Raw genomic sequence first — 16411 nt, forward strand, 5'->3', positions numbered from 1 at the left:
TTCTTTCCTCCCTTTTGCTGCCAATGAAGCTCCTCCCAAAAGTGCAGGAGTCGTCCAATCGGAGGCCGGGCAGCACTCAGAGTGCGGGGACGAACCGACTCGTGGCCACACACAGGGCTTTAGAAACTGGAGGTGTTGGGAACTCCCCCATGCAGCCCCAGACTTTAGAGTCAAGAGCGAAGCTGGGACACAGATCCCTATCACATTGTGGCCTTCAAAACGCTACACATTTAGGTCTTTATACAATAAAAGGCGTGCATTGTTCTGACAAATAAATAATACACACAGGTGTCGACCTATTGAATTAAGTCGGCAGTCAACTAGATATTTTTTTATAAAAGGTTCCATGAGTAATTAAGAGTAGCCTAACAATAAACTACTATTTTTCCTTAGGTAGCCTATAATAAAGTTTATAATAAAGTTCCTTAGGTATAATAAGTTTCGAGGATTTAATTTCAGAATACAAATTATTTCAGAGGACAGATCGGTTAGTTCATTTATTGTGTTTAAAAACGAAGGAGTGGATAACAAAAACAATGCAGCGACGTATTCGACACGTTATGAGATAACGCCATCCCAATGTTAAAAAGCCCAATCAGCCCGAGCAGCGGGGCCCCGGGGACATCAAAGCACCGCGCAGGCCCTCGCGTCCCCGGCGGTGGGTGGCGGGCAAATGCGCCGTCTCTCCTTACAGGGGGAATGGGGAGAGTTTGGCCTGAGAACGGGCCAAAGGTGTGATAGTTGACTCGGAGCAGAAAAAGATTAAAAGACCCACCATATGGGGATACAGCAACACCTCCCGTTCTGCCGTTTTTTATTAAAATGTCCTTATTTTCTCAAGGAGGTGGTATAAATGACGGTGTGTGTGTGTGTGTGTGTGGGGGGCTCGTTATGTAGGCTGCTATAGAAGTGCAATGCTGTGATAAACATATTAGGAACGAAGTGTGTTTTTGTATTTTATGTCCTGCAGCATCATCAAAAAAATCAATGTAGCCTAATAAAATTCTGCTACCGCAATACTAATGTGCATTTGTTACATAGCGACATTAAAGTGCTTATGCGCTACAATACAAGTATTATATAGGCCTACAGTAACATTGATTACAATTAAAGTGATATGAAAGTTAATCTTTGATAGGGTATAATTCTCAGAGCTTGGCTACTGTGGAAAGCGAGTTTGTGAAGCGGTCATTGTAAGGCAAAGTTAGGGTCGCAATATTGCAGTAATCCCTTCCAGGTCGTATTAATGAAATGACCGCGGATTGGCCTGGTCCAATCTGGTTTCTTCTTACCAGGACCAGGGCATGAACTCTCTCCACTGCCGCTGGCTGTTTATTCAATTCACAACCACAACGTGCTCCTTTTTCTCTTTCTTTTTTTTGGAAGAGGCCATCCAAAAAAAATCCATCCCCAGGGTTCCTCTGTTATCAAATTAATATCATAAATACATTTGTAAAAAACAATATAAATGGAATGCAAAAACGAATGCGATCACAATCATTACTTGCATTACTTTATCATGTTGTGCTTAGTCTAAGGCGAAGCAACATTTACATATCCTCATCAACAATTATATATTTTAGGGTAACATCTGTGCCCCCCCCCCCTCCCCGGATATAAGGCCTCTTGGTGATATGAGCCTAACATATTCTATTATTTTATTTTATACAGGCCGACCCTTAACATTGTTGACGGCCTAGATCGAACTATTAGGATATCAGGCCCTGATCTGTTTCGGTCCTAAAATAATAATAGTCCTGTGCCTATTTTTTGGGGGGGCTTACTGAAATACATTTGGATGAGAGAATTAATGTAGTGATTGTTGAATTAAAAAATACAACCAAAAAATGATTACAATCTGATAGACAGACAGACAGACTGACTGGGACTATACACAACAGAAGTTAGATTGACGCAAATCAAAGGAGTCAAAAGTATGAATTTGGCTCCCTCTTTCGATTATTGTGAAAAGTTGTATAGGCCTAGTGCTTGGCCCTCTTTCAAATTATATTTTTTCCCTTTATCATCTAAATCAGTCAACGATGCATCTTGATTGAAAGAAGGTATGCAATAGATTTCTGGCTGATTGTTGTGCTTCACGATCAATGCATCATTGGTGTTATTTGTTATTAAAAGACACCTCCGGGGTTTGGATTTCATTCCAACGTCTATTTAAAGTACACTGCTGCCCCCTTGTGGTGTAGCATACGTCTGGAGCTGTGTGAATTGTGAAAGCCTCCCTTCCGCATTGTAAAATAAATAATTAAAGGCCCACTATGCAACTTCGGCATTTCTTCGCTGTTTTCTTGGTTTTGGCACGCAAATTTCTCTACACAGCGCCCCCTACAGCTTCGTAGTAGATATTTCACAACACTGTCGTAACAACTCGTTGACGACCCTTCCCCATGCACTTCTACGCGAGCCATGTGCATTTGTTTTCAAATAAGCCGGCGAATGCGTGGAGCCATGTCCGAAGTAGATGTTCATAAAGTGTAGGCAAGGTTATACATTTTTAAAAGGGTGTAGGCCTATTTGTATTGCAATAAACATAAATCCATCCTTTTTTATAGTTGACGTGGAGAATTTATATCCTAGATTATAATTGTTTTATCTTAGGTTGAACAGAACAATCAGTGTAAGAGGTTTGGCCAACATAATAATCTAAATAAACAAGAACCTGGATTCGGGGATTCAGTCTGTATCTGGGGGACGAGACAGACGAACAGCCAAACACCCATGGAAACAACGGTGTTTATATAGTTGCAACCAAGCAAGCTAGAAACATACAGGGCTCACAACAAAACGGTCGAGAAAACAATTTTTACAGGGCTCACAACAAAATGGTTGAGCAAACACATTTGTACAGAGACTATCAACATCAAGAATACCACGAAGACAAAGGCCACCCAAGGGTACTTTCAATTTCAAAAGCAACACGGCCGAGTCGGCGTCTGATTTGCAGTCTTCTTTTTCATTCAGTTCACGCTATTCCTGAAAAGCTTGCCCAACGTTTACTCGTGTCTGGCCTCTCTGCCGGTCAGTCTCCCTTTTCTCTTCTTCTGTTCCTCCGACATTGGGTTTCTCTGTCTCTTTTTAGTCGGCTGATCTATGATGAATACAACAATCCCTTAGTTACTTGTGTTTATATCATGGGTTTATATCGAGCCGGTTCCGTGTTTGGGGGTCTGTGCCGTAAAGCAATTAGTTACTTCGCGAGACCCGAGACTCCCGCGAGAGTGGGCGGCGGGTCGCCGGCAGAAACATATTCCTTTTCTCCGCCAAGATGCGCAAGGGTGAGTCGAAACAACGAACAATCGAACAAAAATGTATAACAGAACCAACAATGACTCTTAGCCTGTTATATTAAGGTAAATCAAGCCAAAAAAGTTGCATAGTTCCCCTTTCACTCGTGTCTGATCTCTTTTCTGGTCCATTCTTCTTTTGTTCCACCGGCGGTCGCCTCTTGGGTCCCTTATCAGTCGATTGATCCATGATGAATGCAACAGTTGCCTCGCAACTGGCTGTTTATATCTAGCCGGTGCCATGTTTGGGTGTGTCTGTGCCGTAAAGCATTTTCGAAACTACAATCTGACTACATTTTCGAGGATACTTCCGCTGCGTCACATCCGGATTGTGTCGGTCCGAACAGAGCAAGTTGCATATGCGCTTTTTCACTGGAGAGGCGACATGGGTAAATGACACACCCACCAATCGACCCAGAAATGGATGCAGAACCATCAGCATAACTCTCAACCTGCATTTTGGCTAAAAAAGTTGTATAGTCGGCCTTTAAACAAATCCAGCCATTCCCACGCTTATGTCAGCCCTTGATCTAAGTCTCAAAAGGTTTTAAAGAATAGGCCTACCTAAGATAAAGGTTCGGCCTGTATAAAACTTGACGTGTCGGCATAATTTATGAATGAATTAATAAATAAAATGCAGATCGTTTTTCTGTTTTTCCGTGACGTCGATCCATCTGGAATAAGGATAGTCGTAGGAAAAGCGGAAAGTGCCAAGTCAGTCTCAAACATGTTTCAAGTGAGAATTTTGCTTGGTTTGTAGGCCTATTGATAAATAAATGATGATAAATCAACAGTCCTCTTGTTTGATCAAACACATTGTGATACATTGTATTCAGACAAGTCAAGTTAAGTTAATGAAAGGATTCTAGCCCTATCGTGTGAATGTAATTCGTGTTTGTAATCCATGATTCGGTGAGAAAGATGATACAAGAAATATATTTTCCGTATTTCTCTGTAATGCGCTCCCAATGCGGAGCCCCCCTGCACTATTGAATGCACTGGTAGAGGCCTACACGCATAGAATAAAATAGCCTAATGACTATCTCATTTATTTTGGATAGAGGTCAGGCTGCAAGGGAAGCAACATAAAGGCAATGCGTCTGTCGGACTACGTGTAATGCATGGGCCTGGGTCGGATGGCAACTTTGTAAGTGTCGATAAAACGAACCACCGTAAATTAAATGTGTATTCAATGTTACGTTGTAAATCACTGCTATATTACAATATAAGTATAGCCTATATTATCCTCATATGAAATTTCGTTTGATGAATGGTTAGTGGTGAGTCTTGAAAAAACAACGAATATGCCTATACTGCATAACTTTGTTGTTGAAGGACAGCTGAGACAAATGTGTGTAGAATAGTAACAACTGCACCCTTTAGTTATTACATAGGCCTATATATTTGAAAACGACTATGTATAAATGTGTAAAGGTGTAATGTTATCATTATAGCTGTTGTTAATCAACCAACATGTCACGAATGTGTTTACGATTGAGCCTGCATGAAGCGAAGTCTCGGATTCTCCATTATCACCACTAGGTGGCGGTAGATCCACGCGAAATGATCGGCCCTTTTAGAAAAGGCAGGCGAGCATCGGGGTTCTGCGCTCAAAGTCCTAAACGTAAGCAGTTATTTCGTAGGCTGCTATATTGTTGATGGGCCGAGGGCCTATCGTTGTGGGCCTAAAGCCTAAACTTGCATTTAGGCCCAAATCTCAGCCCAAAACTGCGACTCAAATTAAACATGAATAGGAGATAATAGCCTATAGACTATTTAAATATACATTTCGAAGCAGCCTATAATATAAATGCATCAAATCTTTCAAAATGTTAGGGTCTAATAATTGAATCACTTGAATGCTAAAGGCTGATATCATTAATCGCATAAAGACTATAGGCTTCGAAATATATTCCAAAACAAAAGGCTGTGAAATACCTCCTATATATATTATATGCCTTCAATCAATTTTAGCCTACTGCAAAAATAATCTGATAAAACATTTGCGTAAAATAAAATACCAGTGTTGGACTAACAGGCATACAAATAAATATCTTTATTTGATTGTTACGGAACATCAAACAGAAATAAGTGCTTGAACATAATACATAGGCTACTTGACCTAAATGTATGCAACCGTGGATTTATAGCGTTGAATACAAACATTGACAAATTGTAATTCACTCGGAAATACCAACACTGAAAAAAAATTCATGCCAAGCCACTTCACTTTTTATAGCAATTCGTTCGGCGAAGTATAATAGGCTATTCCCTATGAATTCATGTATTCTTTTTTTTTACATTGGCTGTTTCATTTATAATGAGTCTGAGGATTTCGTTAATTTGGGAACGAAAGTTGGGTCAGTGCTCTGGGGTCACATCAGGCAGGGCTTCACGTCTTGATACTGGTGATGATGGGGGAACTGGTGGTAGTAAGAGCCACTGGTACTGGGATGGAAGGAGGATATCCCGTTGAGGTTCAAAACAAAGTCCTTTCTGTCGCACCCTGGTGCTGAATGGCTTGAGTACCGAGATAGTCCCACTGCAGAGGAAATATCAGAGAAGAAACAAACGTATTAGAAGTTAGTATATACAGGCCTAGCAATCATGTGGTAATACACCATTAGCTATACTTATTATGTAGATGCATCTGTAAGTATCGTATACCTGGTAGGCCTACAGTTATTTTTATTTTCTGTTGACATTTGTTGCTATAATTCATGGATTACGTTATGATAGCACTGCAATAACCTACTGTGTAAAGCTTAATGATATATACTTTATTTCTAGCATTAGGCTATGATAACAAAAATATATTGTGACTGAAGACTTGCTATTATTTCTTATGTGGCTATATATATTATTAATAAATAGTTTATAACAATTCTATTGAATTCCATTGTATTATCATCATCATCAATTATTTATTAATATTATTGTTATGATTGTTATTGTTATCATATTTATCTTATGACTATTATTGTTGTTATTATTATCATTTGTAGCCCTACACGGGCCAAGTGGTATAATTATATTATATATAATAATTGGCAATTATTATTAGCTTCCAATAATGTTGGCCATTTAATTGCCTACACACGATTTGTTACATATTTTAATTGAATCAATTTGTTTCAGAGATTAAAAGGTATCTTTAACACCGTAATATTATTGAACCTTACATGAACAATTTAAGTTTGCTTTCACTTCGTTTTGGCTTGACATGGGCTATCTCGTTCGTTCCAGTGCCTATATTTGAAATTATTTTTGAGCTTGTTGTGGCCTGTGCATCTTATGAAATACAATGACAAATATACCTGACATGTCAGCACCATCCCGTCCCCCGTGATGAAGATAGCCCTGGTCGAGAGAGTAAGGCGACATCCCTGAGTGATGCAGAGCGGAATACGTGGAGGAATTCGAGGCCATCGATTGCGATTTGATATACGTGGGGACAGAAGGCGATGCTGCCCAATGCGAGTTGCTGTTGGCATAGGGTGACTGACAGTCCAGAGATGCCACCATTCCAGGGGACGATTGCAATGGGCTATTACTGTTCTCAGGGCAATAATCCGGGTTTGAGTTGGCCTGGCATGAACTCATATACGATGACCCGGGGCTCTGTGACATGTGTGCGACATGATGCCCCCCTCCTAGCCCCTCGAAGTTGCCTGGCACCGTGTTCCCCATGAAGTCAATGTTGTAACCGTTGGCGTGACAGGGCAACGACGCAGCAGACGTCGACTGGAAATCAAAGTTTTGCTGCAGCATGGGGGGACCGAACCCGAAGCTGTTCATCATCCGGTACATGGGCTTCAAAGCCTGGCACTTCCTGCGGAATCCGCGAGGCCTGCGTCGAAACGAGCCCTCCTCAAACATAAACTCGCTGCCCGGATCGATGGTCCAGTAGTGCCCCTTGCCTGGTCGGCCGAGACCTTTGGGAAGCTTCATGAAGCACTCGTTCAGGGAGAGGTTGTGTCTCACTGAGTTCTTCCAGCCCTGGTACGACCCCCTGAAGAAGGGAAAGCGGGCCTGCAGGAACTGGTAGATCTCGCTCAGGGTGAGTCTCTTGGTGGGTGAGCTCTGGATGGCCATCACTATCAGGGCGATGTAGGAGTAAGGAGGCTTCTCGGTGCGTCTCATGCCGGAGGTCCCTTTGGGTTTCACTTTGGTTGACGCGTCGGGTGAGCTCTCCATCCCCCCCAGCATGTCTGTGTCCATAGGGTTAGGTGCTGCTGCCGCCGCTGGGTCCAGATGTTGCTGGGGGCTCGCCGTCGTCATGATCTCGCTCTCCCTCTGTCTCTCTCGCGCACTCTCGCTCGCTCTCTCTCGCCCTCTCTCTCTCTCTCTCTCTCTCTCTCTCTCTCTCTCTGGCTCTCTGGCTCTCTGGCTCTATTGCTCTCTCGCTCCCTCGCTCTCCTCTTTCTCTCGCTCTCCCGCAGTCAGGCCACTACAAGGATGCATTTAACGACAAATATATTAAAATATCAATGTCGGATTTGTATGACTGAAATAATGCGATAACAACACGTGAGTGGAATCGGAGTCTCGTGTCCCCGCCGCGACTCACTGGTTGCTCAAAGATCCCAGCAGTACCTCAGCTGTCTATCAGCACAGCCTCTGCTCCTCCTTCCTCTGCTGCCTGCCATCGCTGGCGGTAATCCCAGATGGAGAAGATGAAGAAGAAGAAGAAGAAGTAGAAGAAAAAGAAGAAGAAGTAGAAGCAGAAATATATGGAATCAAATATGAAATCGGGTTCCTCCGTATTGCTTGGTGCGCATATCCAGTGCGCCAAACCACGACGCGACCACCTATCAATTCTTAGACCTCTGGTAGGATAGGCCTACTCCCCAATCCCCTCCTAGAAATCGGCAGGAACTGAAGACCTCCCCTCCCTCCCTCTCTGGCTCGGGACCAGGGTGTGAGCCGGACGCAGCGAACAAATCCCCTCCCACCTCCACCCACCCGAAGCACCTCCATCCCCATTGAAGCACGACCAAGACCATAAAGAAAAGGGGGGCGTCTATAAACTATTTCATGTATTCCGCTGCTTTGCATGCGTTCGCGTTTGTTTATATATGTGTGTGTGTGTGTGTGTGTGTGTGTGTGTGTGTGTGTGTGTGTGTGTGTGTGTGTGTGTGTGTGTGTGTGTGTGTGTGTGTGTGTGTGTGTGTGTGTGTGTGTGTGTGTTGAGTAATGTCTGATTCAGTGAAATTGCAGTTAAACTGCAGCGTTCATTGGTTGTTCGTGGTAGGCACGAGCGAGCGGATGCCTTTCTCTTTCCACGCGCGCCTGCAGCCACATACCACACAGGGTGCGGGTGTCGGCTTACCACGCGCAGCGTGACCCCTGAGAAACGACTTGATTTAGCCTATGGGACAGTATGGACCCGAGACTTCATACTTCAAAGATCAGACTAATCAGATTAATTCAGGTCTAATGATGTCGAATAATCGAAAATGTTTTACTTTGTTGGCGTACATCTGAACACAGGGGTACACCATATGTCGCATGGGTCGATTGTGATTAGTTATTTGTTTTTAAGGATGGTTTGGCTAAACGGGGGGGTGAGGAGGATAATGTGCTGCTCTGCGCATGCGAAACAAGAGGCGACAGTTATTTGCAGCGCCAGACAGAAAATATAAATATTGAATATCCATGTCCGCTAGCAGTGACCTTCCAAGAAGCAAACAAACGAGACATCTTGAGGAGTCTCTCTGCAACAAATGATGAGTTCGAGTTGGCCTGCTTAAAACGCGGCAGGCCTAGACCTACAGACCTATACTGGCCTCCAACGCGCCCAGAATAATTTGAGTGTAAACCAAACTAAACTATTTAATACAATTAATTGTTTAGGCCTATGAACCTGAGAATAATACAAATATCCTTATAATACAACGAAGAATAATATTGAAACGTAAGCTTAATAAAAATGTTAATTGTATGCCCAATATTGATCATCATAATAATTATCATCATCGTCATCACATGAGCAATATTGATTGATTGCAATAAAATAAAAATGGTTCTCAGATTCAGCTCAAATCTTTTCATCAATAATCACTGAAACTACAGATCGTCATTAAAGCATGTTTTTATTAAATTAAGGACAGAATATACATGTGGAAATAAGTCAAAGACCAACTGCAAAATGTAATTTTCTGGACGTTGAATGGACATACTATAGAGTTATATATGCCTACCATCGAGCTTACAATGGGGGTTGGATTCAGAAATGAACGAGGAACCAACGACCTGGTGCTCTTTGTCAGAGTGGGCCACCTTTACCCTGAATAAAAAACCGAAACAATAAACATATCAGCGTTCAAAGAACAATGCTGATAAACGCTGTTAAAAAGTGCAACGTTGAAACAAGTCAGTCCCGCTCCCCCCCATAACGGTCCATCTCCATCATCAACACGTTATGACGTAATTTTTTCAGCAGCAGGTGCTCTGACCGATGACGCTTTCGCGGACATAACGTCCGAAATTCAGTCTCTCCGATTCCTTTACGCGCTATCGCGCGTAAGAGGGAAGCGCATGCGCAGATATGGAGTCCATCTGGAGCGCTGACTTGAGATGCGGGGCGAAGCGCGCCGGATGACTGGGCTGGGGTGCGGGGAAGCCCGTGTAGCACGGCCACATCAGACCCGGGGACACTATCAAACTGTCTCTGAATTTCTCCTGCTTGAACGGCGTGCTGAGGATACTGTCTATGGCGAAGGAACTCGTGAATTTGGTATAGGATCCCACTTTGGTGTCGGACATCCCCGGTTCCACGGTGCGCTCTCCCGTGCGCTCTCCCGGTACGCAGAGGTCCGCTCCCTCCTCGTTCATCTTCTTTACGATGCGTTTCCTCCTGCGACGAAACACGCCGTCGGCGAACGTGTATTCACTGTGCGGATTGAGCATCCAGTAGTTGTCCTTGCCCCAGGGTCTGGACGGGTCCCGGAGCACCTTCAGAAAGCAGTCGTTGAGGGACAGGTTGTGGCGCACCGAGTTCCTCCAACCCGTGTAACTGCCCCGGAAAAACGGAAACTTCTGCATCAGGTAGTCGTTGATCTCGGACAGGGTCAGCCGTCCCGAGCAGGACTCCCGGATGGCCATGGCGATCAGGGCGATGTAAGAGTACGGAGGCTTGGGTCTCCGTATGTAGGGCTTCCCCTTGCCGTCCGTGGCAGGTGGGGGGCTCCGCGACACGTAGTCCCCGTCCGACCCCAGCTCCTCCTCGCCGTAAAGAGGAGAGCGCACTTTGTCCTCTACGTCCCCGCTCGGGTCCAGCGGTTTCCTGTGATGATTGTGGCTCCCGCAGAACACTTCAAACTTCATGTTTTTTTGACAGTGGTTCTGTTTCTATTGCGCGGATCTAAAATAGCATGTCCCTTCTTGGAATTGGAAGTTTTGTACGGCGTTCACCTATTACGCACGGCAGTATCTGCGTGTCTGTGCGTGAGTGTGTGTATTCCCAATAGAAACAGTTACAGTCCACGGGCAATCCAAAGCCAGTCTCACCTTCAGCTTACCTCGAGAGCTGTTTATAGCTACCTCACCTCTGGGCCGGCCTCCAATGGGCGGGGCTATCACCTCTAAATTAAGATTCCTTAGCAGCCTCCTCATAGTTTCCACGAATTACATACTTTGTGTTTAATGCACAGGTGACACGCAGAATGCTAAGTATTAGTCTGGCTCGGCTCCTCCCCCTCACCCGACCTGTACACTTGGGTAACAGGTTGGGTAATGCCATTTGATCCAAGGACTGTTTTACCTGAGACTACCAGGTGGCGTACTGAGTCTTTTTTATTCGGGAGGACTGTCAGCCTGAACACTGTTACGATGCGTCGCGTTTTGCACAGTCCAGCTGTTTCTTTAGACTAATATACACACTCAAATAAATAGGGAAAGATTCATATTATATTTACCAATCCTTGGCAAAAGGCAAATTGGGATTTTAAAGAAAACAGAAATAACATCTTCACGATTACCATATTACCATATTCATTATGGCATTAAATGATAGGCTACCATTTTGGCACCTTCAAATCTATCCTGTACTAATAGTAAAGGCCACCTTATTGAATGAGTCTGCATACAAATGTATCCTCAGTATCAAGGTTTTGGGGTTCAGACCACATGCTTCTTGGTGGAAATCGAACGGACAGAGAGATAGACGGATAGAAATTTAGTGTGAAACTTAAATTAAATTCACATTACATTTCAATTCGATTCAAATTGGTTTTTGTATAGCCCTAAATCAAAGGTACAGTCTCAAAGGGCTTAACATCTTAACATCTTCCTCTAACTTACAGGATAGAATTAGAGTAATAATAACCAGAATAAATAGAAAAACAACAATAAGTATAAATACAAAAGCAAGGTAAAGATTGCTTTAGACATTATTTTTTAGCAAAAGAGTGTGGTCGGAGCCTATAGGCACCAATCCCCTGGCTCTGTTGTGACTCCAAAGTGGCCGGTGTTGCATGTGTTTTTGAACAATAATGATCTATTTTTGTTGTATTTTGTCACCCAATCCCAGCGGTGAGGTCAGTGTTGTTGAGAGTCTGGATATACAGTACCCGTAAGCCATGAGGCGACCACACAATGACAGCAGCTCAAATGGCATAGGTGTTCTGTCCTGTGCATGTAGCAGCCTGTTGGTCATATTTTTTTATTTGTGGATGTGTGTGTGTTTTTTTTTTTTTGTTTTTGGGCATGAGATAGTTGCCATAGACGGGGCAGTCTGAGGGACAATCACAATGCGTGCGTGTGTGTGTGTGTGTGTGTGTGTGTGTGTGTGTGTGTGTGTGTGTGTGTGTGTGTGTGTGTGTGTGTGTGTGTGTGTGTGTGTGTGTGTGTGTGTGTGTGTGTGTGTGTGTGTGTGTGATTGGTCGCAGTTGAACTTGACTATTAAAGTAACATTCATTTATTAATTTAAATTCATTTATTAAACAGAAAATAAATTCTGTGGATTCAGTTAGGGCAGGAGACGGTAAAGAACACATATTTTTTGTGCTTTTTTTTTTGTGCTTTTGGACGAGACGATGAAAGTAAACTTTGGAATTCTGGAGTTTGCCTCAGAAACGGTATGGATTACCTAACGTATAGTTTCAGAAACAACATGTCTGAGAAACAAATTGTTGTTCTAAAAAAAAAAGAAGAAGATTTGAGACAAAGTTTGAGATCAAAAACAACCCTAGCCATTAACGTAAACTGTCGCAGCTAATTGCACGAGATCTAAAAATAACCCCCGTAAAACTGTCAACCTGTCAAGGCACAGAGTCTGCCTGGCTCTCGCTGCAGGGCTTGTGTCTCGCTGTCTGCAAACAGAGAAAAATACCATAGCGTGAGAAGCAGGCAGGGGAGGCGGGGAAAACAAAAAAGTGAGATGTTCAGATGTTTCACTGAAGTCTACGCCGCTGTATAACAAAGCCTCTGAGTCAGACATGAAGTCGAGGGTTTCAAAAGAGACACACAGGGATTCCATGTTGTCTCCAGACATTCCTGGGGCTGTGCTGGGCCTCCCCATGGCAGGAGCAGTGTGCTCGTAGAAGCTCTCTGTCCCAACACTGGCGTGTATTCCATCAGGCACAATAATAATGGTGTTCTGACAGCTTTGTTTTGATGCCACTGGTTCCACAGTGAACTCTTGGGTAGGGGCCTTGTGCTGAACTGTGATTGGTCGCAGTTGCACTTGACTATTAAAGTAACATTATTTTTTTAATTTAAATTCATTTATTAAACAGAAAATAAATTCTGTGGATTCAGTTAGGGCAGGAGACTGTAAAGAACGCATTCTTTTTGTGTTTTTTTTTTGTGCTTATGGACGAGACTATGAAAGTAAAGTTTGGAATTCTGGAGTTTGCCTCAGAAACGGTATGGATATACAGTAATAATAATGGTGTTCTGACCGCTTTGTTTTGATGCCACTGGTACAGTGAGCTCTTGGGTGGGGTCCTTGTGCTGAACTGATCGGCACAAACATCTCACCCCTCGGTTGCTGAATTCTTACGTGCTCTTCTATACACACACTTGCTCTTCACATTCGTACATTCACACTTGATACTGGTGCAGCTGCCGAATCATACAGTTAAAAAAAAAAATGGTTTACGAAGATTTATCGCTTGCGATTCGCTTCACGGTATCGTGTGTGTACGATGGCCCTTTTGTTTTATCAGAAGGCATACCCAAATGCATGAGCTCATGTGAGTAGCGGGTTCCAGATGAGATTTCTCTTGAGCATCTGATATGTTTCCGTATTACCCAGGGACTTCTCCGTAGTCCGTCCACAATCCATGAGCTGTTTCATGCCTCCTTATATACAAAGCAGGGGAGGGTAGAGAGGAGTCAAAGCAGGCCCCTACACGTTCTGCCGGCTCCAAATTGATTCTATTTTGGTCGGCATGCAGGTTTAGCTCACCCTGAATACATTTGAACAAAAATGTATTTAAAGCAGCAATTATCATAGCACGCAGGAGAGATTCCCTGCCGAGGCAAAACAGGAACCTCTTTTAATGTTTTACTCCTTTGTTGGAGTTATAATTTGCACACATTAAAGTCCATACTGTTATAAGATCAGCAGGTTCATTGGGCAAACACATGCTCTTATTTATATGTTTATAATATATATGTAACATGTATTCGTTCAGATGTCTGCCTCCAGTTTCTAATTTAAATGTGAATCATGCCCTGTGTATTGAGGTAACCGACAGTAAAGGATATAAAAATCATTATAGTGGCTTATTAATAATGTTATCATTTGTTATCAATATACTTGCCTTCATATCGTATTCGTTCCTGATGCAGGTCAAGGCTATAACATCCTCAGTGTGATTTTGTGATTAAGACATAATCAGATAGTAGCAATGGGTATTTGATAGGAATGTTTGTAAAACACAAACACAAAGAAGCTATTTGTTCCTTGTTTTTATCAGAAAGTATGTAAACACACACACACACACACACACACACACACACACACACACACACACACACACACACACACACACACACACACACACACACACACACACACACACACACACACACACACACACACAAAGGAAATCCCCACTGAAGGGGTAGGTGAGGCCACAGTTGTACAATGATTACTTTGTTTGATTCATATTTCTTACAATGAAGATAAATATCAACTAAATAAATTAATACAAAATAACTATGTTGCATGAAACCGGTATACTGTCATTATAGCCAGGGACAGAATAGGGAAAAAGTGAACGCTATCTGGCAGGGCAGTGGTAGTGTTTCTTTGGTTGCGTCAGTCTTTGTTGCCTGCTAGAGTGGGTAAAGCAGACCCCTGATCTTCACGAGCTGTTACTGAAAAAACAGCAGTTGCGTCCATGGCTGAGTGACGGAGCCGTTACCGTGGCAACTCCTCGCTGACGAGAAGGGCCAGTGGAACGCATCCATCTAAGCATGCTTGTTGGCGTCCCAAACAGCCAATTGCTCTAAGAAGTGCAATGGATGCGCCAAAGTGAAGTGCTTTGTCCATCAGCCGTTGTCCCACTGCAGCATGATGGCTGTGTGGATACGTCACCACCATGAACACTTTAGAATTGCTTTGGCCTGATGTTAATTTCCACCATGCTATAGTCTAATTTCTTGGGTGGGTCTGTACAGCGTTTTTTCGGGAACCAGAAGGTGTGAGAGGCGGAGCTACGGGACATTTCCTGTTTAGTTAATGATCCACAGAACAATCTGCCACACGGGTTTGATTTAAAAAAAATTACAGTCACTTTGTCGAAGGGTGTTGATGTCCGAACAGAACATTTTAGCTAGTTTTCCCACCAGTTTCGGGGAAAGGTTAATTTGCCATGTTTTCGCTGTTGGTGAAGGAGGGATATGATCATGGGAAGATGATGCGGTTGTTTTAGTTATCAGCCCCCTTCTTTATCTGAGATAAAGGCTAAACCATATCCCATAGGTTGGGGTCTGGCCGTTGTGGTTGTTTCCAGTAGTGATCTGCACCATGTAACGCACAGCTACAGATCCCGATCGCAGCTACAGATTGGAAATTGAATAAAGTAAAACATGCGGTTCCCCCAGATTTGAGCTTTATATTCATCCAAGTCTCAAGTTATATATAGTGGAGAATATGCATGAGTACTGAGCACTAACGTCGAATGCAATCATCATATCAGATTGTATAGGGCCTACGCTATCACTGTCCTGGAAGGAATACCAGGAACACCATTACCTGTGGATAACCTTCTCTTGCCCTGAAATTCTTGATTCTTCATCACGCACACACAATTTCACAGCCATTTATTTGGCCGTGCTGGTGGCCTCCAGGCACACAGATCACGTATCTAAAACAGATCCAACTCAACCCTAATAACATGTGAAGACCTGCTCTCTGCCGGCACCTGAGTATGTAACATATGAGCCTGTGTATCGCTTTACCTTCCAAGCATGCAGCGTAGAAAAAGGGTTCCCATCGGCGACAGTTCAACCGCCGTGCTGTGCTTACCACTCAAGCTCCATCTTGTCGTCGAGGCGGTCGTATAGTCATCAGATTTGCGACGTGATAAGATTTCGTGTCCCAGGTTAAAGTTGGCGTCAAGCACACTTGCATGTTTGCATTTTGCGGCCTGCATTACGGGAATTCTATGCAAGCTAACCGTCTCAGATGAGGTAATTCAAAATTAGTTTTGTGTGTTTGTTTCCGTTGGAAACGGCTGTATCGGCATGGTTTTCAGACAGTATTAGTATCAGTAGCAGTAAGTATTACCACGTTTTGTGTCTCTTAACACATACAGTACTATCCTACACCTATCATATAGTAGACGATACTGTCTGTACTACACCAGCTCGTATACTATGCTTCTATTAGCTACTGTATCTTTAAACACACCAACACCATAATTGTGATTCATTTTCAGCTTATTTTGTGGTTTGTAATAGACTGAATGATAGTTCTTTGTGTTAAAGTGTTAAAAACACTGGCAAATATGCATAGGCTGGACCGGACATCTCCTAGCTGCCGGCTGTTAGCACACATAATAGCACATAAACACAAAGAGCAAACCATGGACGTACACTTTTGTGTTATTCATTTCCAGCTTTGGAATGGATTAGGTTTAGCACACACACAA

At 43.2% G+C, this 16411-nt stretch overlaps 2 protein-coding genes across 2 annotated transcripts; both read right to left on the reverse strand.

The window, feature by feature from the left end:
- Positions 1–5374: 5374 nt before the first annotated feature.
- On the reverse strand, positions 5375–8116 carry LOC130388236 (forkhead box protein F2-like). Its single transcript, XM_056597647.1, has 2 exons — positions 6620–8116; positions 5375–5844 (listed from the first exon to the last, which is right to left on the reverse strand). Exons 1-2 carry the CDS (start codon positions 7581–7583, stop codon positions 5678–5680), a joined length of 1131 nt encoding a protein of 376 aa, XP_056453622.1. The 5' UTR covers positions 7584–8116; the 3' UTR covers positions 5375–5677.
- Positions 8117–9236: 1120 nt separating this feature from the next.
- On the reverse strand, positions 9237–10822 carry LOC130388240 (forkhead box protein Q1-like). Its single transcript, XM_056597654.1, has one exon. It carries the CDS (start codon positions 10629–10631, stop codon positions 9819–9821), a length of 813 nt encoding a protein of 270 aa, XP_056453629.1. The 5' UTR covers positions 10632–10822; the 3' UTR covers positions 9237–9818.
- Between the last annotated feature and the right edge of the window lie 5589 nt (positions 10823–16411).

Source organism: Gadus chalcogrammus, chromosome 8 (assembly GCF_026213295.1).
Source record: "Gadus chalcogrammus isolate NIFS_2021 chromosome 8, NIFS_Gcha_1.0, whole genome shotgun sequence".
NCBI lineage: Eukaryota > Metazoa > Chordata > Actinopteri > Gadiformes > Gadidae > Gadus > Gadus chalcogrammus.

Coding starts and splice junctions, on each gene's coding strand:
- LOC130388240 (XM_056597654.1), bottom strand. CDS start 10,631: ATGAAGTTTGAAGTGTTCTGCGGGAGCCACAATCATCACAGGAAACCG.
- LOC130388236 (XM_056597647.1), bottom strand. CDS start 7,583: ATGACGACGGCGAGCCCCCAGCAACATCTGGACCCAGCGGCGGCAGCA. Junction 5,845..6,619: donor GGATGGTGCTGACATGTCAG/GTATATTTGTCA, acceptor TTTCCTCTGCAG/TGGGACTATCTCGGTACTCA.